At 50.1% G+C, this 24,771-nt stretch overlaps 12 protein-coding genes across 12 annotated transcripts; 6 read left to right on the top strand and 6 right to left on the bottom strand.

Annotated features, from left to right (window-relative positions):
- Positions 1 to 367: 367 nt before the first annotated feature.
- On the top strand, positions 368 to 776 carry AGABI2DRAFT_189524 (hypothetical protein). The gene has a single exon (XM_006454182.1). It carries the CDS (start codon positions 412 to 414, stop codon positions 679 to 681), a length of 270 nt encoding a protein of 89 aa, XP_006454245.1. The 5' UTR covers positions 368 to 411; the 3' UTR covers positions 682 to 776.
- A 2,627-nt stretch (positions 777 to 3,403) lies between these two features.
- Positions 3,404 to 4,926, bottom strand: AGABI2DRAFT_189525 (hypothetical protein). Its single transcript, XM_006454183.1, has 5 exons — positions 4,827 to 4,926; positions 4,500 to 4,760; positions 3,992 to 4,454; positions 3,861 to 3,924; positions 3,404 to 3,810 (listed from the first exon to the last, which is right to left on the bottom strand). The coding sequence occupies exons 1-5, from the start codon at positions 4,912 to 4,914 to the stop codon at positions 3,640 to 3,642; spliced, it is 1,047 nt and encodes a 348-aa protein (XP_006454246.1). The 5' UTR covers positions 4,915 to 4,926; the 3' UTR covers positions 3,404 to 3,639.
- An 8-nt stretch (positions 4,927 to 4,934) lies between these two features.
- AGABI2DRAFT_189526 (hypothetical protein) lies at positions 4,935 to 5,353 on the top strand. Its single transcript, XM_006454184.1, has one exon. The coding sequence runs from the start codon at positions 5,061 to 5,063 to the stop codon at positions 5,295 to 5,297; it is 237 nt and encodes a 78-aa protein (XP_006454247.1). The 5' UTR covers positions 4,935 to 5,060; the 3' UTR covers positions 5,298 to 5,353.
- A 400-nt stretch (positions 5,354 to 5,753) lies between these two features.
- Positions 5,754 to 6,794, bottom strand: AGABI2DRAFT_58701 (hypothetical protein; the record flags this gene model as incomplete). Its single annotated transcript, XM_006454185.1, has 1 exon — positions 5,754 to 6,794. A coding segment is annotated over one exon (1,041 nt), but the record flags the coding sequence as incomplete, so codon positions are not given.
- Positions 6,795 to 9,734: 2,940 nt separating this feature from the next.
- AGABI2DRAFT_140292 (hypothetical protein) lies at positions 9,735 to 10,445 on the bottom strand (the record flags this gene model as incomplete). The annotated part of the gene is made up of 1 exon (XM_006454186.1): positions 9,735 to 10,445. The coding sequence occupies one exon, from the start codon at positions 10,443 to 10,445 to the stop codon at positions 9,735 to 9,737; it is 711 nt and encodes a 236-aa protein (XP_006454249.1).
- A 547-nt stretch (positions 10,446 to 10,992) lies between these two features.
- Positions 10,993 to 12,501, top strand: AGABI2DRAFT_197124 (hypothetical protein; the record flags this gene model as incomplete). Its single annotated transcript, XM_006454187.1, has 2 exons — positions 10,993 to 11,280; positions 11,339 to 12,501. The coding sequence occupies 2 exons, from the start codon at positions 10,993 to 10,995 to the stop codon at positions 12,203 to 12,205; spliced, it is 1,155 nt and encodes a 384-aa protein (XP_006454250.1). The 3' UTR covers positions 12,206 to 12,501.
- A 683-nt stretch (positions 12,502 to 13,184) lies between these two features.
- On the top strand, positions 13,185 to 14,986 carry AGABI2DRAFT_214062 (hypothetical protein). The gene is made up of 9 exons (XM_006454188.1): positions 13,185 to 13,263; positions 13,323 to 13,374; positions 13,431 to 13,467; positions 13,522 to 13,655; positions 13,706 to 14,074; positions 14,134 to 14,169; positions 14,222 to 14,455; positions 14,513 to 14,634; positions 14,669 to 14,986. Exons 1-9 carry the CDS (start codon positions 13,202 to 13,204, stop codon positions 14,901 to 14,903), a joined length of 1,281 nt encoding a protein of 426 aa, XP_006454251.1. The 5' UTR covers positions 13,185 to 13,201; the 3' UTR covers positions 14,904 to 14,986.
- Position 14,987: 1 nt separating this feature from the next.
- Positions 14,988 to 16,856, top strand: AGABI2DRAFT_189528 (hypothetical protein). The gene is made up of 7 exons (XM_006454189.1): positions 14,988 to 15,018; positions 15,066 to 15,117; positions 15,165 to 15,282; positions 15,335 to 15,793; positions 15,850 to 16,282; positions 16,339 to 16,478; positions 16,535 to 16,856. Exons 1-6 carry the CDS (start codon positions 14,995 to 14,997, stop codon positions 16,465 to 16,467), a joined length of 1,215 nt encoding a protein of 404 aa, XP_006454252.1. The 5' UTR covers positions 14,988 to 14,994; the 3' UTR covers positions 16,468 to 16,478; positions 16,535 to 16,856.
- Positions 16,817 to 18,366, bottom strand: AGABI2DRAFT_182230 (hypothetical protein). The gene is made up of 2 exons (XM_006454190.1): positions 18,068 to 18,366; positions 16,817 to 18,015 (listed from the first exon to the last, which is right to left on the bottom strand). Exons 1-2 carry the CDS (start codon positions 18,284 to 18,286, stop codon positions 16,942 to 16,944), a joined length of 1,293 nt encoding a protein of 430 aa, XP_006454253.1. The 5' UTR covers positions 18,287 to 18,366; the 3' UTR covers positions 16,817 to 16,941.
- Positions 18,367 to 18,557: 191 nt separating this feature from the next.
- On the bottom strand, positions 18,558 to 20,184 carry AGABI2DRAFT_114009 (hypothetical protein; the record flags this gene model as incomplete). Its single annotated transcript, XM_006454191.1, has 7 exons — positions 18,558 to 19,309; positions 19,364 to 19,471; positions 19,522 to 19,554; positions 19,605 to 19,922; positions 19,972 to 20,029; positions 20,073 to 20,110; positions 20,157 to 20,184. 7 exons carry the CDS (start codon positions 20,182 to 20,184, stop codon positions 18,558 to 18,560), a joined length of 1,335 nt encoding a protein of 444 aa, XP_006454254.1.
- AGABI2DRAFT_197138 (hypothetical protein) lies at positions 20,120 to 22,604 on the top strand. The gene is made up of 4 exons (XM_006454192.1): positions 20,120 to 20,427; positions 20,478 to 20,571; positions 20,607 to 20,760; positions 20,815 to 22,604. The coding sequence occupies exons 1-4, from the start codon at positions 20,268 to 20,270 to the stop codon at positions 22,351 to 22,353; spliced, it is 1,947 nt and encodes a 648-aa protein (XP_006454255.1). The 5' UTR covers positions 20,120 to 20,267; the 3' UTR covers positions 22,354 to 22,604.
- Positions 22,605 to 22,862: 258 nt separating this feature from the next.
- Positions 22,863 to 24,117, bottom strand: AGABI2DRAFT_197139 (hypothetical protein). The gene is made up of 5 exons (XM_006454193.1): positions 24,031 to 24,117; positions 23,936 to 23,981; positions 23,163 to 23,882; positions 22,978 to 23,094; positions 22,863 to 22,924 (listed from the first exon to the last, which is right to left on the bottom strand). Exons 1-5 carry the CDS (start codon positions 24,112 to 24,114, stop codon positions 22,893 to 22,895), a joined length of 999 nt encoding a protein of 332 aa, XP_006454256.1. The 5' UTR covers positions 24,115 to 24,117; the 3' UTR covers positions 22,863 to 22,892.
- Positions 24,118 to 24,771: the final 654 nt, after the last annotated feature.

Below are 24,771 nucleotides of genomic sequence, written 5' to 3' on the forward strand. Positions count from 1 at the left end.
TCCAGCGAACTGGCTTCTCACTGCCCCGCTTCATTTAGCGCCCGTAGTGCACCCCCCGCACTCGACTTTGAGGCCCCTCCTAGCTGACTCGCCATGTATTATCCTCAGATCCAGCGCTAGCTGGGAAATCCCTCAGATCCTCCTCTCCTTTATAAGACTCTTTTCTGGTCCTTGAAACCTTTCCATCCATTGCCCTGTGTCCATTCAACCGGACAGCCCGCAAAATCCGGCCTCACCTACGGCAATGTGACCCGGCCAACGATTGCTTCCTCGATTGTCCCTCGCACATTCATATATAATCCCCTGCGTTCATCCTCACCGTCTGCCCTCGCTTTCCCACTCCACTATAGGAATATTTAATTGGGTGAATTTGCCCTTGATTCCGTATTTTGGAAAACGCCCACTTTCTCCATGGCTTCGGCTACACCTTCAAATCAATCCGATAATCCGACCTCTACCGATCCCCAGCCTCTCATTGATTATTCTCGCGCCCTCCATGAATACACGCTCCAGCGATGGTTGGAAGCGTTAAAGGCGAGGGAGGAAGAGAGAAACCGTCTGCGCCTTGAGCAGCAACGCACAATGCAACGTCAGCCCACCCAGGACACATCCGCGAGAAATAAAGCTCCGACACGAAATGATGATTACAAAGATGTAGAGGAACGGGACAAGACACCGTAGCAAATCCTTCAATAGCGGGAGGTCTCGGTCAATGTCCAGACCGTTGATATTCTCCCCGTACCCGTGACACGTATCTATTGGAACACCTTACCAAGTGCTGGCTATGGTCTTTTTGCCGAAACTTCGGCCTCTGTGACTTACTGCCGTCTGCAGGTCGCTTGCCTATCTGCCCTCCCCATCGTTTACGCAGTTCAATCATGCAACCCTCTAAGCTAGTACGGCCTATTGCTACTCAGGCACTCGTAGGACTTATGCCATAATTTTTTTTTATCATTGATATAGACATCGCTCAAGTTGATAATTATATCGCGGAACGACTTCGATTTCATCTGGTCTACAGCGATTAAGCCCACATCGTCGCCTGCAGCTCGCTGGACAACGACGCACGAATCAACGCCACTCGCCTTTTTTTGATGTTCGCGATCTATTGACGGCGGGGGAAAAAATGGGGGTGGCGTGGTCCATGTTCGGAATAAGAGGTAATATTCGGGAGTTAAGAAGTACAAGCGTTAAGCTTGGCGATGATTGAGCTACAAATAGAAACGTCTTTTCAACTGATATGGCAGGTTGACGCTGGTTGACGCAATCGCGCGACGCATCCGGTAATCGTTATATTCAATAAACCTCATGAACCCCGAGAGGCAAATCAGTTGCAAAAAAAAACATTGCGGGTCGAATATAACTAGTCGAATGGAAGTTATTGTTGGGTGTGTAAGTATGACGATCTTTGCTCGTGTCACAGTCGGAGATACACAAATGCGGCGGTCAACGCCTGACCATTGTAATGAAACGCTAGCCATTTTAGTTATGCTTTACGGACCACAAACGGTGACATGCTCATACGTATGCCTCAGCACTATTCGTCTTTTCGCAGCATGTGGATGAAGATGGGAGAATGACAAGGACCCCTGATAGTCAATACAGATCTGAGGCTTTAACCGAAAGTTTGGTCGTTTTCGGAGTTTTTGCCAACCTCTATTTTTGGCAGATTCCTTTCCGTTTTTCTTTGCGACGTTGAATTGCCTTCCCCAGCTCCCATCAAGCTGCCTGTTTTGGGACGCTGCCTAGATCTTCGTGGGGAAAAGTCATAAAAAAAACTCTAAGCGACGTGGTACGGCCTGGGTATAGCAATGCCAGGTCGTCACTGTATACTATAAATAAATGTTTTTTGGAAGTCTTTGCATGGCTCGGCCCGCCCCGGCAAATCTCGGCCCATCGGCGCCTGCCATTTTTGTTTGCCCGTTCGATATGCCGGATTTTGCTGTTTCGACATACGGCCTATGTAGCGACCTATACGGTGACTAGTATGGATTTCGGTGCTCAAATCAAGCACATTATGTCTACCGTGTGTTCAAGCTTTTGTTTTCTGTTACCCTCGACGGCGCAAAATTGTGAAGAGTAAATGTATACACGATTATCGTTTCCCAGGTCATATACTTCTGGAACCTTAAATGCGATTGGCCAGTGATAGGACAAAGTTATAAACCATTTGATGTCATAACTTTACGTTCCTTGCGAGCCCGATTCCGGTTTTAGCATCGTGTCTGTTACTACTACTATTTTTTGATCGTTGTGGTTCTTGTTGCTATATTTGCAGCTCGCTTAAGTGAATGTCTAATTGCAGTTCAGGCTTACTTCACCCAATCACTATTGTTGGCTTGCTTTCCTTTGATATTACGACATGTGTAAGAACAGAGAAGAACAGTGACAGATGGACTGCTTCCCTAGAGGAGGTATGAGATCTGTCTAATTTGGAAACTCGAAATAGACATCTCAACGGCAGAAACCAATCGCCGAGCAAGCACTAGCTCATGAGTTTAGCCGCAATTGCCATGGTATACTGAACAAATGCTGGTCCGAGATTATTTCAGCCCCTGTTCTGGCTTCCGGAATTACTGACTTCTTCTCTCACTCTGACAACTCTGACGAGGGTTTCCCAGGATCATCATCTGCCTGGTATCCCACCTTACCTGATCAGAATTTCCTTTCTTAAGCACGCCAAGTCGCCGCATGTTACTTTGCCTTCCATGAGAGGATCTTTTAATTTCTTCCCTTTGGTTACGTCAGGGCTTCGGTCATGATCATGGAAAAAGCCGAAGTGCTTCAACTAGGACCCCCGACAACCTCCTACTATAGTATCATCCCAGAATATCGAAATAACATTGAAGTGTGGTTAAATCGGCGTTCATCAGATCATCAAGCCTAGGTCTGAAGCGCAATATGGGGACGACGGAATCCCCCCTTCCGTGCTATCTTCGGAGAAGACAGTATTTTTACTATCAACTTGACTAATTTCTTTCCTTGAGGGATCATCACATTGACATAGTGGAATATATGAGTAAATAATTATATTCTTTGAGACTCAGCGTAATGGAGCTGAGATTCCGGCTGTTTTCGCTCGGACAATTGGTAATGTAAGCGGAAGGCTTGAACACGAATGTAATATCTGGGCGCGGAAAGGGCCGAAAGTGAATAGACTCTGAAGTAAATAACCGACCGACCGACTGGTGGGTCAGGCGTGTATACGCATTGTCGGGGGTCCTGCGACAATTTGACGACACAGTTTCAATAAAACGAATGATGATGCAATCGGAAGATCGGTTCTTCGAGATGTTAGGGTCATTTTCGGAAGGAGTGTAAAAACTAAACCCAGACAAGCATTCATTTTCCGGATTGGCCCCACCTACATGTTAGTAATGTCAAGTTGCCTTCTGAAATGTAAGAAATCATGAAAAGCTGAGCCGATCGATAGTCTATCTCTTTCCAAAAGAGAGCTTTCGCGGTGTTACAACATGTTTCGTCATGCTTCTCTATGGGCTTATCGCAAAAGTGTAATCAATCTGAATCACAAAATCTACCACCATTGGGAGTCAAAACGTTCGAAAACAGAATTTGAGTTACAAGCCACGCCGCGCAACTCCAAGCACTTCGCCGCATCTAAGTACCTCTACCGTATATCTAGGAAAGAGCGGGGTTGTTTTCGGCGAAGTATTCATGTGAATCGGCATTCGTAATGGCACTGGCAGGGTCGGTAATAGCCAGGTTCTTTGCGGAACTCTGTCCATACACGATATCACCGGTGCCACCATTACGGAGGAAATGGGAAGACTCATGTATGATGGTCCCAGCCTGTAACCACTGTCAATTTCGGATGGAATATCATGAAATAGAATACCAACCGTGGAATCGGTACCTGTTGTGGGAGCATTCCAGAAAGCGCCACATAAATGGATATAACCAAAACTACGGTGAATACAAGCGATGAATTAGCCTGATGCAGTCCAAAATACGATAGCTTGCAGTGACATACTTGGATGGATAAACATAAGCAAACATTTCGGGATCAGTGCAAGAGCAGTCGTATGTGAAGCCGCCAAAATCGTTGGAGTTGATCGCACTGAAGTGACTCGAGACAACTTTGCGACGAGATGCAACGAGAGGGCCAAACCAAGTCGTATAGCGAGGGGTTCCAGTATTGTTATTCCCGAAGTAAGAATGAGCATTAGCTGCATATGTCTTCGCAGCCGCAGCGGCCGATCTTACGGAGCTTTGTTGAAGAGATGTACAGTTCACAAAGGTAGAAAGTCTAGATGCATCAGGCCAGCCGGGCCGATTGCTTTCCAGTTTCCCCGAGATATGGATCTCATGGTGAAAGTTCTCAGTAGCACGTAGAGTGACCACCGCGTCGTTTTTGTCGACAACATAGAAAATATCACGAGCCTTCAATTTGTAGCTGCCGCTACCAGAGGTACTGAAATTGTAAACATCGGTCACTGCAGCAATTAGAATGACTCCAAGAGTTCGCATGGTTTACTCACAGTTATGAGTGACCTTTACAAACTGGCCAGGAGAGAGGGCAACATGGTACCCGGCCTTGGCAGCAACTTCGGGAACGTACTTGACCTCGATACCATCAAAAGAAGGCTGTGATCCTTCCGTATTGAAAATAGAGAATTTATTCGCAGGATGCTCTGACAAAATGCCACGCGGATCTTTTAGAATCCTGACCGTCTCATTACCAGAGTTAGTGAGAATTGCGGTGACTTGTAGACTGTCAACGTCGTAAATGCGAGACGGGCCTATAGTAAGAAATCATTCTGAGCCGCCAGACTCGCGCTCTCAGCCGAACAGGAGAGGTGGCGCACCAGTTACTTCTAAAGTGAGAGAGGGTGAAGCGATAGTAGATATAGCTGAAGACAGTAGCGTAATGAGATAGAAGTGAGCCAAGGACATTCTGCCGTGAACCAGATGGGTGTAGCATTGTCGTTCTTTGCCAAGTGCGCCTGAACACGAAGATATATATTTGAGCAAGAGGGAATGTAATGAGAGAAGTATGGAGTGATGATAGATGAACGAAGTATGCCAAGTAGTGAGTAGAGATGGTGGGCGAAAGCCCTAATAAAAAGGCTTCCCTGTCCGCCGAAGCGGTGCGATCGAGGCTCGGCTGCGAAGGGCGGGCGGGTCCACCATTTGCGGTGCCGGAGAATCGTCGCGGGTACCGCAAGACTAAACGGACGAAAGTATGTTGTCGGAATGGAAAAAGGGTGTGGCTGGGTGGGCGAAAAAAGAGGCGGCAGGCTGTTGAGCTGCTGTCCGTCGTAGGAGTCCGAAGGTAAGAGGGCGTTACCTTCGTGACTCGTGACGCAGCTCACAAAGATCACGCTCTGCTGCCGCCCTTCGTTTTACTCGTGTTGGTGGCAGACCTTCACTCTTTGCCAAGTGCGCCTGAACACGAAGATATATATTTGAGCAAGAGGGAATGTAATGAGAGAAGTATGGAGTGATGATAGATGAACGAAGTATGCCAAGTAGTGAGTAGAGATGGTGGGCGAAAGCCCTAATAAAAAGGCTTCCCTGTCCGCCGAAGCGGTGCGATCGAGGCTCGGCTGCTACCCGACGTGTTAGTTCTGACGCATGGAGCAGAGTCTCGATACCCCTTACCGGTTAGGAGGGACTGACAGGGCGCCGTGCTGCCTGTGTATGAAATTTTGATTTTAAGAGGTTCGGGCCCGGGAGATGGATGGACGGGTGTTGAGGGGGTGATGGAAGGCGCTCAGGTGAGTGTGCTGGCCAATTACCTCGGCGTGGCGCGTGACATAAATGTAAAAGGCATCGCTGGCCCATCGCCCCTTGGTCCTCATGGCTTCGAAAGATAAGCCTGCCAGGAGATATTGAAGGGTTGATCCGATGCGAATGCCATGACCCTGGAGGGGGCCGAAACCTGCTTCTTTGGCCGCCGCATTGACGACCGAAAGGAAATTTCTCCGAGTTAGTGGTCTGAACTCCTTGCCTTGGGGATAGGCAAAGATGTGAGCAGTTGTGGGGGGGTTGTTGATACGGAGGTGGGCGTCTAGTGCTGCTGTGGGGTTCGAAATACCCTCGTGTGAGGTCCAGTACACGTCTTCACCTGACTTGGATGTCTTGGTCCTGGGTAGATGAAGGATGGTGGTTTGTATCCCGTTCCTGTCTGTGACCGTTTCGAGGCAAGAGCGTGAAGGGTGTAATGTGGGGTCGAAGGAGGAGAGATTGGGAACTGTGAACTCTCCCAAGCGTGCTGTGGCATAGAAGGCGGTGGTGAGACAAGCAAATGTTGCTCGGTGGAGTGGGTTGTCTAAGTTTAGATGTGCGTGTATCTTGGATATGGAATCGATGGTGAATGGTATTCGCTTGGGCCTCTTTGCCGTGCTCGGCGCTGTTTTGACAGCTGCTCTGAGCAAAACATTTATCTCGGCTTCGTTTGGGCACCACTCTAGCCTGTTCAGTATGTGCCATGCTCGGAGTCCTGCGAGGTAATTCGAGATTGCTGTTGCGGAGTATGTCCCAGCTAGGGCTGCCGTGAAAGAAGATAGGAGGTCGGGTGGGGAGGGTGTTCTATCAGACTCAGGGATCTGTTTCGCGTCGCAGAAAACATGGAAGACGAGTAGACCTGAGCCATAGGTGTTCAGAGTCGACTCGTCCCATCCTGCCTTGAGGACTTGACGGACTCTTTCACGATCGCCTACCCGGTCTGTGGTGGTCTCTCCTGAGGCCGGTAACCACTTTATTATCCGTTCCTTGGCAAGGACATGGGGCCTGAGTGAAGAGGGGAGGGGCGTTAAATCGGGCTTGTAAGGAGCTGGTGTAGGCGTGTTGGATGAGGAGGGGAGGTTCAACGGGGCGTTGAATCTCGTGTTGCTGTTACCAGCCGGAGGAGAGAGCTGTGAACTCTTGTGCCTCGAGATCTTGGGTGGGCTCGGCGCGGGAGTGGGAAATGTCCTTGGGAGGCTTAGGTTTTGGGAGAGGGAGCTTTCCTTGGTGAGCCAACTGCTGCTCGACCGGAAGTTGGGGATGGTCGAAGTCGAGGATGAAGTCAGAAAGGTGACTTGGGATGGGTAAAGGAGGGAGGAGCGCGGAGCGGGGAGGGTAGGAGCCTCGGGAAGGGGCGTCGGCTGGGTTGAGTGCTGTAGGGACGTATCGGGTGTAGAAAGATGTGTTCGTGTCTTGGCTGAGGATGTTGACCAGCTTGAAAATGTTATTTGTGGGGCGGTTTCGACTGCGGCCTCTCCACCAGCCTTCGACAACGCCCATGTTGTCGCCAAAGAGTCTGAAGTGACCTCCTCCTGGCCTTTGAACTGTAATTGCTGCAGCCAGGAAGTAGAAACCCACGGCCTCTGCCCAGCCGATGTCTCTTCCTGATCCCGAGACGTTCCAACCTGGGACCAGTCTCCAGGCACGCCACCTGTTACCAATGATGATGCCGATGCCCACCTCAGAGCTTGCGTCTGAGAAGGCGTGCGGGTCGGTGACGGTGGGAGAGGTTTGGATGGGTCGTTCGACATGTGAGTGGGACAATGCTGTTTCCCACCAAAGCAGGTCAGTGATAAGGTGTTTGGGGGGTGTGCGGGGCTTTAACGGCGTGTCTTTGAAGAAACCTAGGAAGGCTTCGATGTTGATGAGATAAGGCCGGCCCTGAGAGAGCACCAAAGAGGCGTGGAGGAGTTTGCCATGCAGCTTCTCTGCTTCTTTGAGAATGTGTGTGCTGGCGCCTTGCCAGGCTATAATGGCTGCGCAATACTTTTCACGTTTTGCTTTGGGGAGGGAAACTGTACGCTTTTCTATGTTCCAGGTAAGACCTATGAAAGTGAAGGAGACCGCAAAGGGTGAGTCTTTTTCTGTCTCCCATGGGATACCGAGGCGCTTCGAGATAGCGTCGATATCTTGAAAAGCATAATAGAAAAGTTTGTCATGGGGGGAGCGGGGAGAGGTGGATGCAAGGTCCGTGATTGGGAGGGCTTTGTCCTCATCATATTCTTCGTACTTGCCATTGTCAAGGGATTCGCCTCTGAACCAGAGACGACCTCTGATGTGTCTCTGGCCTCCTTCGCTTTGGATGATAGTTGCCCAATGTGATCTCAAGGAGTTGTATTTAGCTAGGTGAACGCGCGGGATGCGCAGGAATAAATGATCATCAACCCATTTTGAGATGGGTCCTATTCCTTGAGCTCTCATTATGTCAACGCCTGCATCGGCGACTCTTCCATAAACTCCTCCTCCTGATGCTAGGCCAAAGGCGTTTTGGGTGTCGATAGCGAAAGAGTTCTCGCCGTGCAGCTTTACAACCATGCCAGGCCATTGTGATGGATGGAAGGGGATGGTTCGGTAGGCTTCTTTTACATCGCGTATGGCACCTTCTGATCCTAGTGGCAGCCTATCGATTAGAAGCGCGATGGTATTGAACGTGCCCCAGGTGCATGGGTATAAATCTGAGATGATGGCGCTGTTAATTGATGAGATCGTTCCGATTGACAAGTGTGGGTGCGAGAAGTTTTGAACTAATCTGAATTTCCCTGGCTTGTTTGCTTTAGGGATGATGCTGATCGGGGAGGACTGAAAGGGGCCTAAGATATTTATTAATTGTTCTTTGGAGGCGGGGCCAATATATCTGCCTTTATTAAATTCTGCATTAATCACATTAACAAATTCATTAAGATACTCGTGCACAGACGAGGCATTAGTAGGATTGTGAGTTGTAGTAATTGCTGGTACTCCAGCTTGGAAACCGTTATGGAACATCTCTAAAAGTTCGGGGTATCTCGATGTGAAGCCGGCTGCTTCGAGTAAAATCTCCCATTCGGAGGCATGATAAGGCATGTGGGGCTTAAGCTTTCTGAGCTCGAGGGCAGCTTTGAGCTCCGTGATCCCGATTGCCACAGCCTGAGCATTGGTGCTTGGGTGCGTGGCCAACTGAGGTGTCGCTGCAGCTGCGCGGCTTTTGCCAATCTGTGCACAGGATGATGCCGTCTGGGTCCTTGAGGTGCCCTTTGTCGGTTCTGGTGCATCTGTTCGAATCGAGCCCATCCCAGCGGCGGGTGGCTTTGCAATGCGCGACAGCGTGAGGATTGCGGCCGAGGCAGGTGGGGCAGACAGAGAGTGGGGCAGGTTTTCGGTGGGGAGAGGCCGAGGAGGTCCGAAAGGACTTCCTCTTTCGAGCCTTTCTGTCGTTGTTGTCAGGGGAGTGAGGAGAGGGGCTGCGCTGGCGCCTGGAGCGCTTGCGAGGGGGGGAGTGGGAGGGGGAGCGGTAGCGTCGTATCGAGTGCCTGCTGCGGTGCTGGCTGGATGACGAGCTGGGGTCTGCTGCCCGAGTCATGTCCTGTGGGACAAAGTGCCGTGCCGGGGAGGCGGGGGCCGTGGCAAAAGAACGGGGGCCGTGGCAAAAGAACAGGGGCCGTGGCAAAAGAACGGGGGCCATGGCAAAAGGGGGGGGGGCAGCAGGTGGGGTCATATTAAGTGGTTATGTGATTCAAAAGAAGGGGAGGGGCGAGCCGGGGTGAGGCACGCATCAAAGCACCAGGGCAAGGGGAAAGGGGAGGGGGGCCGGGGAGGGATGGGAAGGTAAGAAAAGGAGGAAGGAATTCGCGAGTCAATAGAGGCGAAGGAGAAATAGGTGAGCAAACGGCATGTGGTGATAATTAAATGGACATACCGCGATCAGTTGGTTATAAGTAGATATTCTGATATCGTCGGCTATCTGTCTCAAGCGGCTTTCGACTATGCCTGCTATGTCGAAAGTTTTGTTATCTTTGCTGGCTGCGAAATCCCCTATACCAGTCTCGACGAGCCTCAGCTTGATAAATCAAAAGGGCTTGCTCTCCTTGTGGTTGACTGCGGATTGGGTGTGTCTCTAGGTTGATGAAGAAATCCATGAACTTCTGGACGAGCTGGGGCGGCCAGTGACATTTTGTCATGTGGGGGATGAGATTATTTTTGGCGATCGACATGTCGGAGAACGACAGATGTTGGTCCTGGATGATGTGTCCTTTCGGAACAGCAGATGTGCGGGACGGGAGGAGCGTGAGGTTGGAGTCAGCCTTGGTGATGGTGAAGGTATCGGCTTCCAAGGTGACGGCGTGCGAGGCAGCTACTTCACAGCCCTTAGGAGTGAAGTACCACAATTCAACATATTCGTAGTTTCGTAGCCTTCGGAGCGCGTGGTCGGAAGGATCAGGGATTCGGGAGGTGGACTGGTATACGTTTTCTTGAATCTCTGGGACACCTTTCTTTCTTTCTGCGGGGACCGCCAGATTAGGGGGCGCTGCTGGCGCAGGCAGGTTGTTGGGAGGCTGAGGTGGGGCAGCAGGCGGGCCGTTTTGTTGTGCGGGGGGATTGCGCTGTCTCCACAGTGTTGTGAGCTGGGCAACTGCTTCTTGCTCCGTGAGGCCCATCGCCTGTGCGAGATTGAGCCTGAGTTGCTCGAATTGACCTTCTGCATAGTTGGGGGGGTCCATGTCTGCTTGGGGTCACGCTGGTTGTGAGGTGAGCTCTCTTAATGAAAGGAGTGTTGCTCGTGAATAAGAGTAAACGTGTTTATTCTTCGAAAAAAGAGGCGGCAGGCTGTTGAGCTGCTGTCCGTCGTAGGAGTCCGAAGGTAAGAGGGCGTTACCTTCGTGACTCGTGACGCAGCTCACAAAGATCACGCTCTGCTGCCGCCCTTCGTTTTACTCGTGTTGGTGGCAGACCTTCACACTATGACCCCCAGACTTATAAAAGTAGAGTACGACGGCCAGAAGCGTCCAACGTAAAACCATATCTGTAACGGGTTCGCAGTAGCTTCAAGCGTGGAAGTCCACCGAGGAACAAACCCTATCCACTCATGCTGTAGTCTTCTGATGACTGGTGCAAAACTAGAGGAAGTCGATGGGCATGCAGGAATACTAGTTCGTAAAGATGCGGTTGATGGAGACTCTCAACTTGGATATTGGCGCTCGAAGAAATAATATGGTAGGTAGGCAGATCACAAGAGGGGGCCGAGTAACCGAAAGAGCAAACCACCTGATGCCCAGTCACCACGAGTTGCCCACCGAGCTCTGGCTTGAAATCTTGTACTGGGCCACACGATCCACTTCAAAGGAAGCCACCACATCAGTCACTGACCATGTACCTTTCCAGCTGCCGCCTACTGATCGCAAGGATTCAGCATTAGGCACCAGAAGCACGCTAACGATGGTATGCCGACTGTGGAGGATTTGGGCAACCAACTTCTTGTACAAGGACATCAGGATCCGCCATGGCGCGCGTGCGCTGCGACAGGCGCTTGAGAATCAGCAAGATTATGGGAGAATGGTATGTACAATGCCAAGTTCCACTTACCCGCATGTGTTCATGGCTGGGCCACGCGCAGGTCCATCGCGCAGTCCTCCCCTATCCGAGCACTGTATCTGGTCCCGCCAGCTCTCCAACACTGACATCCATCGATATTCTACGTCACTGTCCACACCTTGAGGTGCTGGTCCGACCTCGTTGCCTACTTAGCGAACCTCTGCAATTCGAGTACGAAGTCGACTGTGTCTTGTTGCCCTCCTTGCGCCGTTTGGAGTGGTGGCATCACACGGAAGCAGAGCGATCCGGGGGGATAAACTCCTTGGGTGCCATACTAGAGCATGCTCCTAATATTGAATACCTTTTTATTGGAGGTGTGGTGGGGTATACCCAAAGGACTTCGGTCTACCTACTATCATTGAGGACGCTCCGTCTCCACGTCATAAGTGGTTTGCTCCTTCACCAAATCGTCAGCAAATGGACTCTTCCTTCGATGACTCGTATCATCTTGGACTCTCCTCTAGCTGAACATGGGTTGCATGGTGTTTGGGACAGATTTGGCGAGCAGCTAGAAGTTGTCGAATTTGGGAAGCACCTTCGCTTTCTAAGAAACGACCACTTGACAGTCTGTCTCCGAGGTTGTCCAGCGCTACGGGAGATTGGATATTTTATTTTTTTCACCAAAGTTCCAGAAACCACAGAAGAACATACTTCTATCCGAATAATTCGTCTACACTCTGCAGTCAATCATTTCCTCCAGACTGCTGAGGAAGTGTGGGCCTTCCTCGACGGTCACTTCAGATTCTTCACCCAGCTACCTTCCCTCCATAAAATTATACTTCACGGTGAGTGGAAGGGTATTCTGGGGCAGAGTCGTTTCCAGAAAACGACGCAGCGACTATATGAAGTGAAAGGCCGCGCGGTTTTAGAGTTTGTAGACGAATTTTAACCCAGGTGTAATTTCTAATACTACTCATGACAGCGACTTTATGACCACCCGTGTCCGATAATGTGCGATCCACGCTAGTTATAGAGTATCGTCCGGCTTAAAAAATGTTCGCAACCATTGAGCCTCTTGCTCCATCTCCGCTAGTGAGCGAGGCAGCCTAGCTTCGTCAGCGTCAACCTTGAGAGGTTCAGGTTGCACTTGTTTTACCAGGCTTGAAGCTAGCTTTCCTTCGCCTTCTTCAATGGCGGGGTATATCGCATCGTTGTTATCGGCAAACCGATCCCCGATGGCCTTCCTAGGAAGCAGGTGAAAATGGACATGAGGCACGGTTTGACCAGCCGCTTTTCCATCCTGTAACAAAGATTCAATTTGTTGATACAAAGGAGTCATAAACACTGCGAACTTGACAAGCGATGGTCAAAGCATCAGCGCCGTACACGCGTTCAATAACCGAGCCCACACGTTGTACACTGTGCATGAGCGAAGTCAACTCTGCCGCTGTGAGAGAAAGAAAGTCAATCCGAGAGGTCTCTTTGGTAGATCATATCTACCATTTAAGTCCGCGAGCCTGGACACGGGGCGCGTGGGTACAACAAGCACATCTGCGACGAACAGTGTAATTATCGGTAGTGTGTGAGAAGACAATGAATTTCCGTACGTCCGGGGAGTATTGGCTTGATATTAACGATGGCGTAAGAAAGTGCTGTCCTGTAAAATGCTTGGCGTGTGACTTCAAAACTCGAGAAAAGGAGAGTCGACGACATAAGTCGATTTTTGATAATATAAGTACAGGGTTTGATATTTGATGTGGTATTAACCATGAACCGGCTGTCTCCGGATATAGTTATTCCATTGCACCTGGCCTGACCAAGTGACCAAAAGCTTGTGGAGCGTGAAAACAATATTCATACTTCTCCCATTTAGATACTGTATGTTTTCCCATAAAGATAGGTCATATCTAGACCATTTAGCCTGTCACCTGTTTGACACACCATCATGGAATCAACGAAGGATTTCCGCGTCGCAATAGTAGGCGGTGGAATGTGTGGAATAGCATGGTACATATTGTCCATCTATTCATGGCCGATATCGAGAATGAATGACTGCTGATCTGCAGTGCTGTTGGCCTCGCTGCAAAGGGAATTCGAGCAGATGTTTTTGAAGCCGCCGTATGCAATCTGTGGTATTTCAATGGCATTTGCAGCTGACTATTGTTTCAACCAAGCCTGCATTTGGTGCAGTGGGAGCTGGCGTCGGATTGGGTAGGTGGACTTGTATCAAACAGTGTCAAAAATAGACGAAAGCATTCATTCCAGGTCCCAACGCTATTAGGGCACTTGAAGGACTCGGGGTGTTGGAAGCTGTGATGGGGAAATCGGACACAAAGGAACCAACTCTGCGGAGCTTCATTTTCGTTTCAGGTCCTGGTCAACACGAAATCATCTATGATGTGCGTGGTCGCTGTAACCTCTGCTGTTCCCGGCCCTGATTTATCTAAAGTATTCAAAATATTTCGGGCAATATGGTCTCGGGATATATAGGCCTGCATTTCTGGAAGCATTACTTCCTTTGCTCGATCCGCGTCATCTACATCTCAATAAGAAGTGCACGCTTGTATCCTCTCTGGTATCCGGAAGTTACAAGCTACACTTTGAGGATGGAAGCACCCACGAAACCGAACTTGTAATAGGTGCGGATGGAGTCAAGAGCAATATTCGTCGCTCTCTTGTCGGCAATTCTCCTTCTAATAACTTGGTTTTTGCCAATACCGTCGCATATCGCGGATTGGTACCTCACAATACCTTAGTCAAGGCAGGAGTTACGACAAACGTGAACGGGATGCCCCTTTGCTGGATGGGACAAGATAAGGTCTTTCAACGCTATCAATCTTCAGCTGGTTAAAAATGGCTGACAAACGACGCTGGCAGCATATAATCACATTTCCCTTGAGTGGAACCGATAAGGTTGGCTTTACATCCATCGATTAAGCCTATTCCAGGATATAACTTGCAAAAGATCAACGTCGTTTTATTCGCAAGCAATTATTCACAACCAATGAGTCCGCCTCGAGAGGGGCCTTGGGTTGAGAATGTTCCCCGATCCGAGATGGCGACTACCTACGAAGATATGGGCGGCGATGCAAAAATTATCATAGGTCACCTGGATGGCACGAGCAAGTGGTACATTCATTCGGTCAACCCGCTTCTCACCAGCTATGTGTCTGGGAGAATTGTTCTCGTAGGAGATGCCGTATGTCACTCTGGCCCTTCTATCACTCTATGGTCACAAGTCTGATCAAATGTGCAGGCACATGCAATGCAACCACACCTTGGAGCAGGCGTCGGGCAAGGATTTGAAGATGTCTATGTCCTTTTTCGCCTGCTGGCCCACCCAAGCACTCAAAGGTCGAATCTTGATGCAAGTTCCACGTTTTCCAAATGCTAAAACGGTGCTGACGTACAGGCAGACGATCCTCTCGGTTTATGATAAGCTGCGACCGCGTCGTGCCAACATGGTTTTGGAAGCAAGTGCTCGTGCAGGCAGGATATTCGATGGCTTTGGAAAACCGGGATGCGATGCGGAGTGGGCGCGGCGTGAGTTAGCAGGAATATGGGAGCCAGTATGGAACCATGATCTCAAGCAGGAGGTCGACGAGGAGCTCACAAAGCTAGATAAGAAGCTTACAGCTAACTTGTAATTACGTGCTGTAACGCGTGTAGAGTGCGTGGGAAGTTGCCCATGACAGTGCGGCTCACGTGCGGCTGTGCTCTTTGCTCACAACATCGACAATGGGAAAGAAAAAGAATAAGCAGGTATGCGCTTTCCCTACCACCGCCCGCACCGCGTCTCATCTCCTTAGGTTCTCCGACCATGGTGCTGGTACTGCGAGCGCGAGTTCGAAGACGAAAAAGGTACTCTTTTTATTGCTCATGGCTCCCTCTTTCCTCACCAAGTGCAGTACTTATGCAGCACCAGAAAGCAAAGCATTTCAAGTGCGGCATGTGTCCTCGTAGGCTTAACACTGCTGGTGGTCTTGCCGTTCACATCCAGCAGGTTCATAAATTGGAGCCGGACAAGTTAGTTACTTTTTCTCCCAGTACCCATCTTCCCACTCACATACATTCCTAGTCTCCCTCGGATTGAAAATGCCCTTCCAGGTCGCGATGGTTACGAAGTAGAAATATTTGGTATGGAAGGTATTCCCGCCCCGGATGTCGCAGACTACAAACGTAGAAAGGAAATTGAGCTTGGCCTTGCTGCTGGCTCAATCTCTCAACCGCAAGCCAAACGTCCCAAGATTGAGAATAGGCCGATGTCAGAAGAAGAACTCAAGGCACAGCTAGAGGCACATAAAGCCCTGATGGGTCTTAACAATCCTGAACCTTCCACGACCTCAACGCCCGAGACGCCCTCTGGCGCAGTCGTCTACGGCGCTCCGTCACAAACCTATGCAGCCCCTCCCGTCCCTATGCCTCCTCCTCACGGTGTAACTCCTCCCGTCCCCTTCCCTGCTGGTGCATCCCCTCCACCCGGTATGCCTGGTCAACCACCTCATTTCCCACCTTTTGCTCCCGGGATGCCTCCAGGGTAAGTTCACAGTAAAGCTTTTTATCCACCTGGCGGCTCATCATTTTATCATATAGACCTCCGCCCCCTGGTTTCCCATTCCCCCCCGGTTTCCCCCCCGGTGCTCCTATGCCATTCCCACCCGGCGTAAGGCCGCCATTTCCCCCCTTCTTTCCTCCGGGAGCAACACCCCCTCCTGGTTTCCCTCCTCCCGGGTTCACTCCCCCGCCTGGTGTCCCCGGTGCGTCACCACCGCCTCCACCTAATTTTGTTCCCGCCACGCTTCAGACGACATCTCCATCCACTATATCCCCCCCACCTTTCGGGGGAACTGCTATACCAGGCGCGAACACACCACCCGGTCCGGCACCAAGTTCAAATCCTGCGACACAGAGCCAAGGTCAATCGAAACCTCCTACGCTGACTTTACCCAATCCCGCTCTCGCACAGACACTTCCTGAATTCAAAAAACCGACTGAGCTAAAATGGTCTGATCCAAACTTCTCTCCAGTACGCATCTCTCCTCTCTCTATACTATGATTTATTCACCAGTCTATCTTATATAGGAAGAGCATAGAGCTATCCATTCCAAGTATTATTTTGTCAAGACGACTGACGCAGCGCCAGTGACTACTTCAGCAAATGCCGATGAGCCTCGCGGCAAAAAGCGCGCCAGAGCTGAAGATTTCTTGTAGCGAATTTGAATGTCTGTATATTGTTTTGTGTACGAGGAAGGCTGTTCTCAATTACTATATCTCACAGACTTGGAAGAAGACGTGGCCTTACCAGTCCGTCCCCTATGTTCTTTCACTTCGCCTTATTTTTTGAAACCCAAGCTCATCTCTTTCATTTCACATCGTGCATGAACGCCTCTCCGTGTGTGTTTTCCTACCTTTTTGCATTATACGTATGCGGATAGGCACCAGGACAAGCAGCGGTAGGCGGCTCTCCTTCTATTTTAGCACTTTTATCTTTCTGCCCACATCCATTCTTTCCTTTCATTTGATGCACACGGTTAGTCGATCTTTCATCTTGACCTCAATTGTGTATGTGAAAAGGTTGGTGTTTATTTCGAATACAAAATACAGTGATGGCGGAATGAGTGGGGGGAAAGGTGTTACATCAGTACATAAAATTCCATATTTTTTTAAAGAAAAAAAAAAAGTAAATCAGTCGAACTCATTCCATTCAGTATCGAGGACACGGACACCTCGCCGAAGTAAACGTCGTTTCCATACTTGTACTTCGCCTTGGAGACCTGCCTCTTGAGCTCTGGAAGATAATCCCTTCTGCAATTTCTTCACATCCCGCGCACGTAGTACATGTAGATGGGGAAGTCTAGGAAACAGTCTTTCCAATGTAGACCAAAAGTCTAGACTGGGACGGGGAATGGACAAGAGTTGAAGTGGATGCGTTTCGAATGATTCCAGTTGAGGTAAGGGTTTTTCCAAAGATAGATGCCTTAGCTTTGGACAGGATGAAAGGAGATCAGTTGGAGAAGGGTGGAGCCGCGTGGGCCAGGATTTCGGAGTGTACAGGAGTAGAGATCGCAGATTGAGTCCATGAGTAACAATAAATTGAGATGAGAGAGATATTGGGAAGGGTATATCATCGTAAGGTGTCAATGTCAGTTTCGTGAGGGCTGGTAGTGGTGAGTGGAGGAGTGCTAGCATGAGTGGTGAATGATGCGTTGAGAGGAGAGTTAGTGTTCGTAATTTGGGTAGATTGAGAGGTGTGAAGGAGTTGGTGTCGAGTGTGAGTGAATGAAGGTCATCATCTGTGAGTTCGAGATCTGTTTGGTCCATGCCTTGGCCTGTGATATCCAATTCCTCGATGTTTGGACAGTGGCGAAGAAGTTGAACGAAGGGATCCTCATCTGGAGTTGGAGATATAGGACTGGTGTACTGGAGTCCTTCAAGGCTACGTAGATTGATAGCACCTTCACGTTGAGCCAGGGATAGAACAGCGCGACGGCTCAACGTGATGGATGGGTTTATAGAGAATCGTTGGAGGAATGGTATGAGTGGGAAAAGGTGAGTGAGAATCGAATCGAGTTGAAGCACTTGTTTCGTTCTGAGATTGGACATGTCGATTACTTGGACCCAGCGTCCAGGAGTTGAATAAGGAATCCTTCGTATAGAATCCCAGTTCTGGTCTGAAGTGAAAAGACGACGGTAGAATTTATCGAGAGTCTCGATGGAGTGAAAGGTAACTCGGGAATAGAGACTGGGTTGTGCGATGTCCTTCAAAACGGTTTTCAATTATTGTCATTGAGGAATAGGTGGTCAACATTACCTTGAGAGACTTGCATATCATTAAGTATGACAGGGGCCAAGCTGTAGCCTCCGAACCGCTGCCCGCCGCCGCAAAGAAGAAAATATCCCTCCATATTTCTATTGGCAGTGGCTTCACAGGCGCCCGAACAGGCAAGAGGGGCAGTAATAGTAGTTTTCCGGGATACCGAGCGTATTGGCGGGGTTGGAGGAGAACTGTCTCTGTGCCATTACGAGCCATGGAAGTAGGTGAGTCGTATGCGGCGTTAGCGCCGAGCTTCGACTTTTAAGTTTTATCGACCCTTGGACACGCCAAGCAGGTGAGGGGAATGAGACGTGAGCGGCGAAAGTGGAGCCACTTGTGAACTACGAATTTATGTTGGACTATGCATCAGTCAGATGGTGCCATTCTGGCTTGTCTGCAATAATTAAGGGAATACCATCTCACATTCGAAGGGATATATATAAACATGTGGTCTCCGATAAAAATATAATGCGAGAATTAACCGAGATCACAATATATCACTCATTTCATCCATGAAATTCGCGTAATCATCAGGCTTTTTGGTTTCCACCGTCTTCACACCAGTCGCTGGGGCGGCGGCGGAACCAAACTGATTCTTGAGCATACCGACGAGATCTGGCCGAGCCTCCGAGGCCGTAGAGCCTTCTTCGCCGTCTTCGCCTTTGTAATCGGTTGTATCCAAAGACGGGGCAGCATCGACTGTAGAGGTGGGCCCGGCACTTTGCGTAGGCTTTTTCCGTTTCAAAGAACTAGGCATGAACGCAGTGGCTTCCTTTTTGAAGTCTCGCAACTGTGGCGCAGCTATAACTGTCGCATTGGCGAGTTCCGCCGCGGCTGTAGGCCTGGAGGGAAGGGACGGGTGTGATGGTAAAGAAGACTGCGAGACGTTTTGATTCGCGCGGTGTTGCTGATAGGTGGTATGTGGTACGGATGAAAGCGGGTCTTGCATGGACGATGACGACTGATTACGAGGGAAGAAGCCCGGAGGTGGGGGTGGTAAATGCGGAGGAAATGGTGGAGCATAGGCAACGCCGGGTGGAAGTGCTCCAGGAGGTAGATAATTGGCTGCAGCCGGATTAAAACCAAAAGGCGGAGGCGGAGGTGGTGGAATAGTGCCGGTGGGGAAGCCAGTAGGCGGTGGTGGTGGTGGTGGTGGAATAGTGCCAGCGGGGAAGCCAGTAGGTGGGAATGGAGGAGGTGGTGGGGGAGGTACGGGAGCAGGAGTGAGCAACGACGGATCTGTGAGAGAACATGTATATATATCTGTAGTGGTAAAGTCATAAATTGACGAACCGTCATCATTTGGATGGGGGCCTTCGGGCATGAATATTTCATCATCACTGTTAACCAATTCATAGCCTGGAGGAAGATCGTCTTGTGGAAGAGCAGCATCGTCACCTTCTGGGACGGGAATCAGGACAAAGAGTTGGAAAAAGAAGCATACAACAAACCTGCATCACTGTCTATTTCATCTGGACGAAGCGCTGGGGAAGAGTTTAATATCTCAGGCCTTGATACTGAGGGAAATACTGACCGCGCTCGAGATAGGGCATGCCAGGGGGAGGGACGCCGTACGGATTCATGACAGGGTCATAGTAGATACTACGCTCGGGATGGCGGGGCAGGCCTTTTTTGTTAAACACATTCCTCTTCGGAGGTGCCTGTTCAGGCACAGTTGTTTCTGTAGCCTCCTGTTTCCTGCGTCTGCGGTACACAAGATTGCGCTGCTCTGGGTGTTCCTGGACGTATTCTTCCTTTTTCGTGTTGATCTTTTCCAATTCGGCCTTGAGATTGGACAGCCTGGCATTGTCGCTGTTGGAGGCCTCGAGCTGCTCGATCTCTTCTTCGAGGTCTGGTGGAGGAGGTCAGGTTATGATGTCGTAGCGAGGACAGACACGGACCGGTTGTGTCTTTTTTGACGAGAGCAAAGTCGCGGGATTTCGTGCGGTCGGCCTTGTTCTGCGGAAAGGTGAGATGTGTGGTTTTTCAAGAAAAGAAAAACAAATGCCTTTCTGAGCTCCTTCTTGCGCTGGGCCTTGCCTGGGTTGGATGAGCTGGGGCCCTGTGCGAGGTAGATGGGACTCACGGTAGGCCTCTGCGGGGTTTCTGTTCATGGCGGAACGGCGCACGTGGTCATTGGCCGTCAGGTTGGCTGTGGGTCGAGTGTGCTCTGGCGGGAATCCCTCCCCATGGTCCCATGTCTGGCCTGCCCTCCCACCGCACGGCCAAGCCTGCTGCATCCAATCTGAACCATCTCCTCAACTTCTCCCTCCCTCCTAGACAGTCTCGGCCGCTTTCCTCCCTCCCCCGCAGGGCCAGAAAGACAGGAAACAGCCATGGCATCTGGAACAAAGAACGTGAGCTCCCCGTCGTTTTTCTCTCTTTGCTCACCCTCAGCACCCCCCAGGCTTCGTCAATGCCCAGTATCGGTTCGTCATGAACCCCAACGGCGACTACACCGCCCATTTCGCAGATCCAGACATGCACGTATCTCACACTACGTCTCTTGACCCCCCTTGTTCATCCCCTGTGCTAGTTTCTTCCAGTGGCAGGACATACTGCAGGTCATCATACCCCGGTCGCCGGTCCTGACGTTTGCTTCCCCCTCGTTCTCTCAGGACGATAATCAGACTGCCTGCCCTATTTGCCTATCTCCCCCTACCGCCCCTCGTATGACCAAGTGTGGCCATGTAAGTCCCCTATCGTATTTCTCCTACTTATCCTTATGATTCGCCCCTATCTAGATCTTCTGTTTCTCGTGCATCCTCCATTACCTGAGCACTTCAGACAATAAATGGGTCCGCTGCCCAATCTGCTTTGACTCGGTCACCGAACGCCAGCTCAAGTCTGTCAAGTGGTTCGATGGGCTCGTCCATGACTCTGATAATGTCGTGGATTCTCCGCCAGTACCCTCATCGTCTTCGTCCGTCATTGATAACACCTTTGAGAGTATGCCTGCCCTGGGATCGTCTCTGAGTATGCGCCTTATACAGCGGCCGCAAATAACTACACTAGCTCTACCCCGTTCGCATACATGGCCTTCTGATCTGCTGCCGCCCCACCAGGCCCCGTTCCACTTTCTCCCCGATGTCTACAGTTTCGCTAAATTCATGCTCGCCACGCCGGCACATCTCATCTCGGATCTCACTGGTGATTTGGATCAATTGGCTTCCGAGCGTCGGACGCTCGCAAGCTTCGACGACGACCTAGGAACCTGTTTCATTGATGCGGCCGAAACTAGAGTGCGTCTTCAGATCGCAGCGGCGGCGGCTCTAGATACTCCTGCTTTGAAGGCCAAGGTTGAAAAGGCTATCAGGGATAAAACTGATCTCGAGGAGCGAACGGCTTTCCATCAAATGAGGAGAAAAAATGAGCAACTTGCACGCAAAGTACCTCAGGAAGAAGTACCGGTGGATTTTCTTGCTATCAAATCACCAAGCACCCATTCGTCCGCACCATCTACACCCGCCGAATTCGAGACGGATACCCCTCGCGAGGTCTCGGCACGCCTACAACCTCGCAATCACCCCAAACAACGACGCAACGTCAATCCGCCGCCACCAAATACCCAGACGTATTACTACTATCAGGCTGCGTCTGGCTTACCGATCTACCTCCATCCACTCGATATCCGAATATTGCTCTCGCATTTTGGCACCTATCCCGCATTCCCCGGCACTATCACTGTGAAAGTTGAGGGCTACTCGGAGAGTACAATTGACGACAACCTACGGAAACGCTGTAAATATCTTGCGCATCTACCAGAGGGTGCCGATGTTGTATTCGTAGAAGCCGACCTAGAAGATGTCGTGGGTGCTGACTCACTCAAGAATTTTGAGTCGTTGCTGAAATCCCGGATTCTACGGAGGAAAGAGAAAGGAAAGAAGGATGACAAGGCAAAGGCGAGGGCGGAGGAACGAGAGAGGGAGAGAGAGAAGCATTGGGCGTCGTCTCTGGTCTATTCTAGCTCTCGACCAGAAGCAATTGCAATTCAGGAAATTGTGGACCACTCCTCGTCGTCCACTTCGGAATTAGAGAATTCATCGTCACTGCCCCGACAGAACTCAGGCGCATGGGGCACCAAGAGCTTTGCGTCGGCGCTGCATTCGCCTTCAACGCCTGTCAATGATAATCGTGGACAAGATAAGCCAAGAGAAAAGAAAGAGGATGAATGGGATATGGATGCGGCTTGGCATGAGTTGCAACAACAGAGGAGTGGTGGTGGCAAGAAGAAGAATACAAAGCTTGTAATTCTTGGGGGCGGAGGTGGGAGACGGCGTTGACGATGTAGGAAACAGCGGTTTGTCTTTATCTTGTAGTTACCACATATCCGGATCTGATCTCAAAGCAAATGTGTCAATACTTAAGTACATAAATATGAAACAGCATTCCTTAGACTTATCTATCTAGCATTGGCAGGCGAAAAGGGACCTTCAGCTCGACCTCAGTGACCAGGGAATTCGGACGCCTAGACTGTATGTACAGTAATCACGACGACTACAACCGTCAAAATGTATAATAATGTTCATTTACATGCAGCGGTATCAGATATAACATCAAGAGGGTATTAGACAGATAAAGTGCAAGACGAAAAGGATTAAAAGTTCGCAAGAAGTTAAGTACAACAACCGTTCCCTCGAGGCAGTCTAGTCGACTTTATTAGATAAAGGATCATAAAAGTCATTTCCGCAGTGCGCAAGAGCGAATGATAGACTTGTCATCATAACCAAAAGAAGTTCATGTTGAGACAAGGCCCTCGCTTCACGGGGAAGAAGCCATAGCGTACATTAGGTCACAGGTATGAGAGAGAGAGAGAGGAAATTTAGATGAGCGAAAGGTAGTTGGAAGGTGCGACTAAAAGATTTATGAGTTGACCATCAGCCATTTCGCATGGAAATTGAACTTACTTCCCACAGACCCATCAGCCTTCTTCGCTTGCCACCATTTCCCATTTTTGTCTATAATGTCTAGCACTTCACCCTTAGCGAAGGAGATTTCATTGGGATCATCAGGGTTTGCCGTATCTAGTAAGTCAGGGTTGTAGATAAGCGTCTCGCCGCTCGACAAGCAAGAATAGAACAAGAAAACGCACAGCCATATAGTGCACGAGCCTTGTAAGCGAAGCTATCTGCTGGTGGTGCTTGAGGCTCCACAGTAGAATTTGTTCCATGGGAACCACCGGCGCCAACGCCAGCCATTAGCGGTGAGTGCGGCCCGTTGTCTCCTCCTCCAGCAGAGCCGACATTAGCAGAAGGGATGTTGTTGATGCTTCCTGGTCCCGCAGTCCCCGCAGTGATGCTTTTGCTTGTGCCATCCATACTCCCAACAAAACTATTCTGACTGCGCAATGCAGTGCCACCATAACCGCTCCCGACTTTGGTATCGTAAGGGACGTCCTGTGAGCCGATGCCTCCACCTGTGGCGTACGGTCCTGCGTAGCCATTTCCTCCCCCCATGTGCTGCATGGAAGATTGCGTGCGTGTTCGTCGACGGCGAGAAGGAGGAGTGAGGCCTCCGTTGCCCATTGAATTCAGGATGTGGAATATAAGGGATTCCTCCTCGGATGTGAAGTATAGGACCCAAAGGATATTAACCATACTAAGGATGAGCCAGCCGGTCGACATGGCCTTATGCGCGGGACTAGGTCCATTAAATTGAACCCCTTCGACTGAGAATGCGATGGCGACAGCGCCGAATACTGATATTTGGAATCGATGTAGTGAAACTGCATCCGTTGCGAGGGTGTAGAGGATGCCGAGGATGAGAAATAGTTGAAGGAAAATGGCAAACCAGAGTGTGCCAGCGGAAAAATCTGCAGTAGATGGAGACGTTTAAAAAGACGAAATGATAAACTGAGGGACATACGAGCTTCAACGAAAGCTTGAGATATAAATGCGATGAACCAGGCGGCCTGGGAGACTCGATGAGCATGCCGACGAAGACAGAGCAGAGGTACTGACTATCGCAAAAACAGAAGTGCAGAGAAAAAAATAGTGAGTGAGAATTGGCGTAAAGTCGAGACCTTCGCTTCCACGGGGAGGCATAGCTGGAAGAAAACACACTACAAAGACGGTTGGCAGCCGAAGCAGCAACAATTCACGCGTGGGAATATTGATTTGTCTTTTTCTCACACGTTCCTAATTTACGTGTAGTTCATGAATATCCGCTCCATATACTGGCTGCCCATTTTATGTCTCAACAATGGTCTACCAACCTCATTATTGTATGTCCCAAGGGCGTCTGTCATCATGACGAGCGGTGGTTGCGGTAGGAGGAACTGGCCCATATGTTGGGGTCCCCGGCCGGCAATATCAGTTTCTCGTCACTGTCGGGTCCGTCGGGTTCTCCAGCATCGTGTCAGAACACTTGATGAAACCAATGTTTCCCAAAATCATTACGCTTCCGTCGTCCTGTATCCTACCTGACGGAGCAGTGAGTCAACATGTGAACATGCTCGTTGACCAGAGGTTAGGTGCGCCACACTCGTGGAGGAGTGACGATATGTTGGGGTGATTTTGCAGCCCCCAATGCGTAGGTTGACTTGGAAGGGTCTGACTCTACTCAGTTGCACTCGCTATGACTCCAGACAAAGATTTAGAGTGACTCGACTCAACCCAACGACTCGATGTCGATTCAAACTTGGAGGCCGCAGCGATCGGGACAGTCACGTGGTATGCATGATGATGCCGGCCCTAAAAAGC

Source organism: Agaricus bisporus, assembly GCF_000300575.1.
Source record: "Agaricus bisporus var. bisporus H97 unplaced genomic scaffold AGABI2scaffold_1, whole genome shotgun sequence".
Classification (NCBI taxonomy): domain Eukaryota; kingdom Fungi; phylum Basidiomycota; class Agaricomycetes; order Agaricales; family Agaricaceae; genus Agaricus; species Agaricus bisporus.

Excerpts from the sequence above, each read along its gene's own strand:
- AGABI2DRAFT_214062 (XM_006454188.1), top strand. The coding sequence starts at position 13,202 with ATGGAATCAACGAAGGATTTCCGCGTCGCAATAGTAGGCGGTGGAATG. Across the intron at positions 13,264-13,322 it reads GGAATGTGTGGAATAGCATG|TGCTGTTGGCCTCGCTGCAA; the intron begins GTACATATTGTC and ends GCTGATCTGCAG. Across the intron at positions 14,456-14,512 it reads TTGTTCTCGTAGGAGATGCC|GCACATGCAATGCAACCACA; the intron begins GTATGTCACTCT and ends TCAAATGTGCAG.
- AGABI2DRAFT_197138 (XM_006454192.1), top strand. The coding sequence starts at position 20,268 with ATGTCTGGCCTGCCCTCCCACCGCACGGCCAAGCCTGCTGCATCCAAT. Across the intron at positions 20,428-20,477 it reads TGGCATCTGGAACAAAGAAC|GCTTCGTCAATGCCCAGTAT; the intron begins GTGAGCTCCCCG and ends AGCACCCCCCAG. Across the intron at positions 20,761-20,814 it reads GTATGACCAAGTGTGGCCAT|ATCTTCTGTTTCTCGTGCAT; the intron begins GTAAGTCCCCTA and ends GCCCCTATCTAG.
- AGABI2DRAFT_189526 (XM_006454184.1), top strand. The coding sequence starts at position 5,061 with ATGGTGGGCGAAAGCCCTAATAAAAAGGCTTCCCTGTCCGCCGAAGCG.
- AGABI2DRAFT_182230 (XM_006454190.1), bottom strand. The coding sequence starts at position 18,286 with ATGGCTCGTAATGGCACAGAGACAGTTCTCCTCCAACCCCGCCAATAC. Across the intron at positions 18,016-18,067 it reads TGATATGCAAGTCTCTCAAG|GACATCGCACAACCCAGTCT; the intron begins GTAATGTTGACC and ends ACCGTTTTGAAG.
- AGABI2DRAFT_189525 (XM_006454183.1), bottom strand. The coding sequence starts at position 4,914 with ATGTCCTTGGCTCACTTCTATCTCATTACGCTACTGTCTTCAGCTATA. Across the intron at positions 4,455-4,499 it reads TGTAAAGGTCACTCATAACT|TGACCGATGTTTACAATTTC; the intron begins GTGAGTAAACCA and ends TAATTGCTGCAG. Across the intron at positions 3,925-3,991 it reads GCTTATGTTTATCCATCCAA|TTTTGGTTATATCCATTTAT; the intron begins GTATGTCACTGC and ends TATTCACCGTAG.
- AGABI2DRAFT_197139 (XM_006454193.1), bottom strand. The coding sequence starts at position 24,114 with ATGCCTCCCCGTGGAAGCGAAGGTCTCGACTTTACGCCAATTCTCACT. Across the intron at positions 23,982-24,030 it reads GCACTTCTGTTTTTGCGATA|GCCGCCTGGTTCATCGCATT; the intron begins GTCAGTACCTCT and ends CGAGTCTCCCAG. Across the intron at positions 22,925-22,977 it reads GGCTGATGGGTCTGTGGGAA|TCGCACCTTCCAACTACCTT; the intron begins GTAAGTTCAATT and ends TAAATCTTTTAG.
- AGABI2DRAFT_189524 (XM_006454182.1), top strand. The coding sequence starts at position 412 with ATGGCTTCGGCTACACCTTCAAATCAATCCGATAATCCGACCTCTACC.
- AGABI2DRAFT_189528 (XM_006454189.1), top strand. The coding sequence starts at position 14,995 with ATGGGAAAGAAAAAGAATAAGCAG. Across the intron at positions 15,118-15,164 it reads CGAGTTCGAAGACGAAAAAG|TACTTATGCAGCACCAGAAA; the intron begins GTACTCTTTTTA and ends CACCAAGTGCAG. Across the intron at positions 16,283-16,338 it reads CTGATCCAAACTTCTCTCCA|GAAGAGCATAGAGCTATCCA; the intron begins GTACGCATCTCT and ends TATCTTATATAG.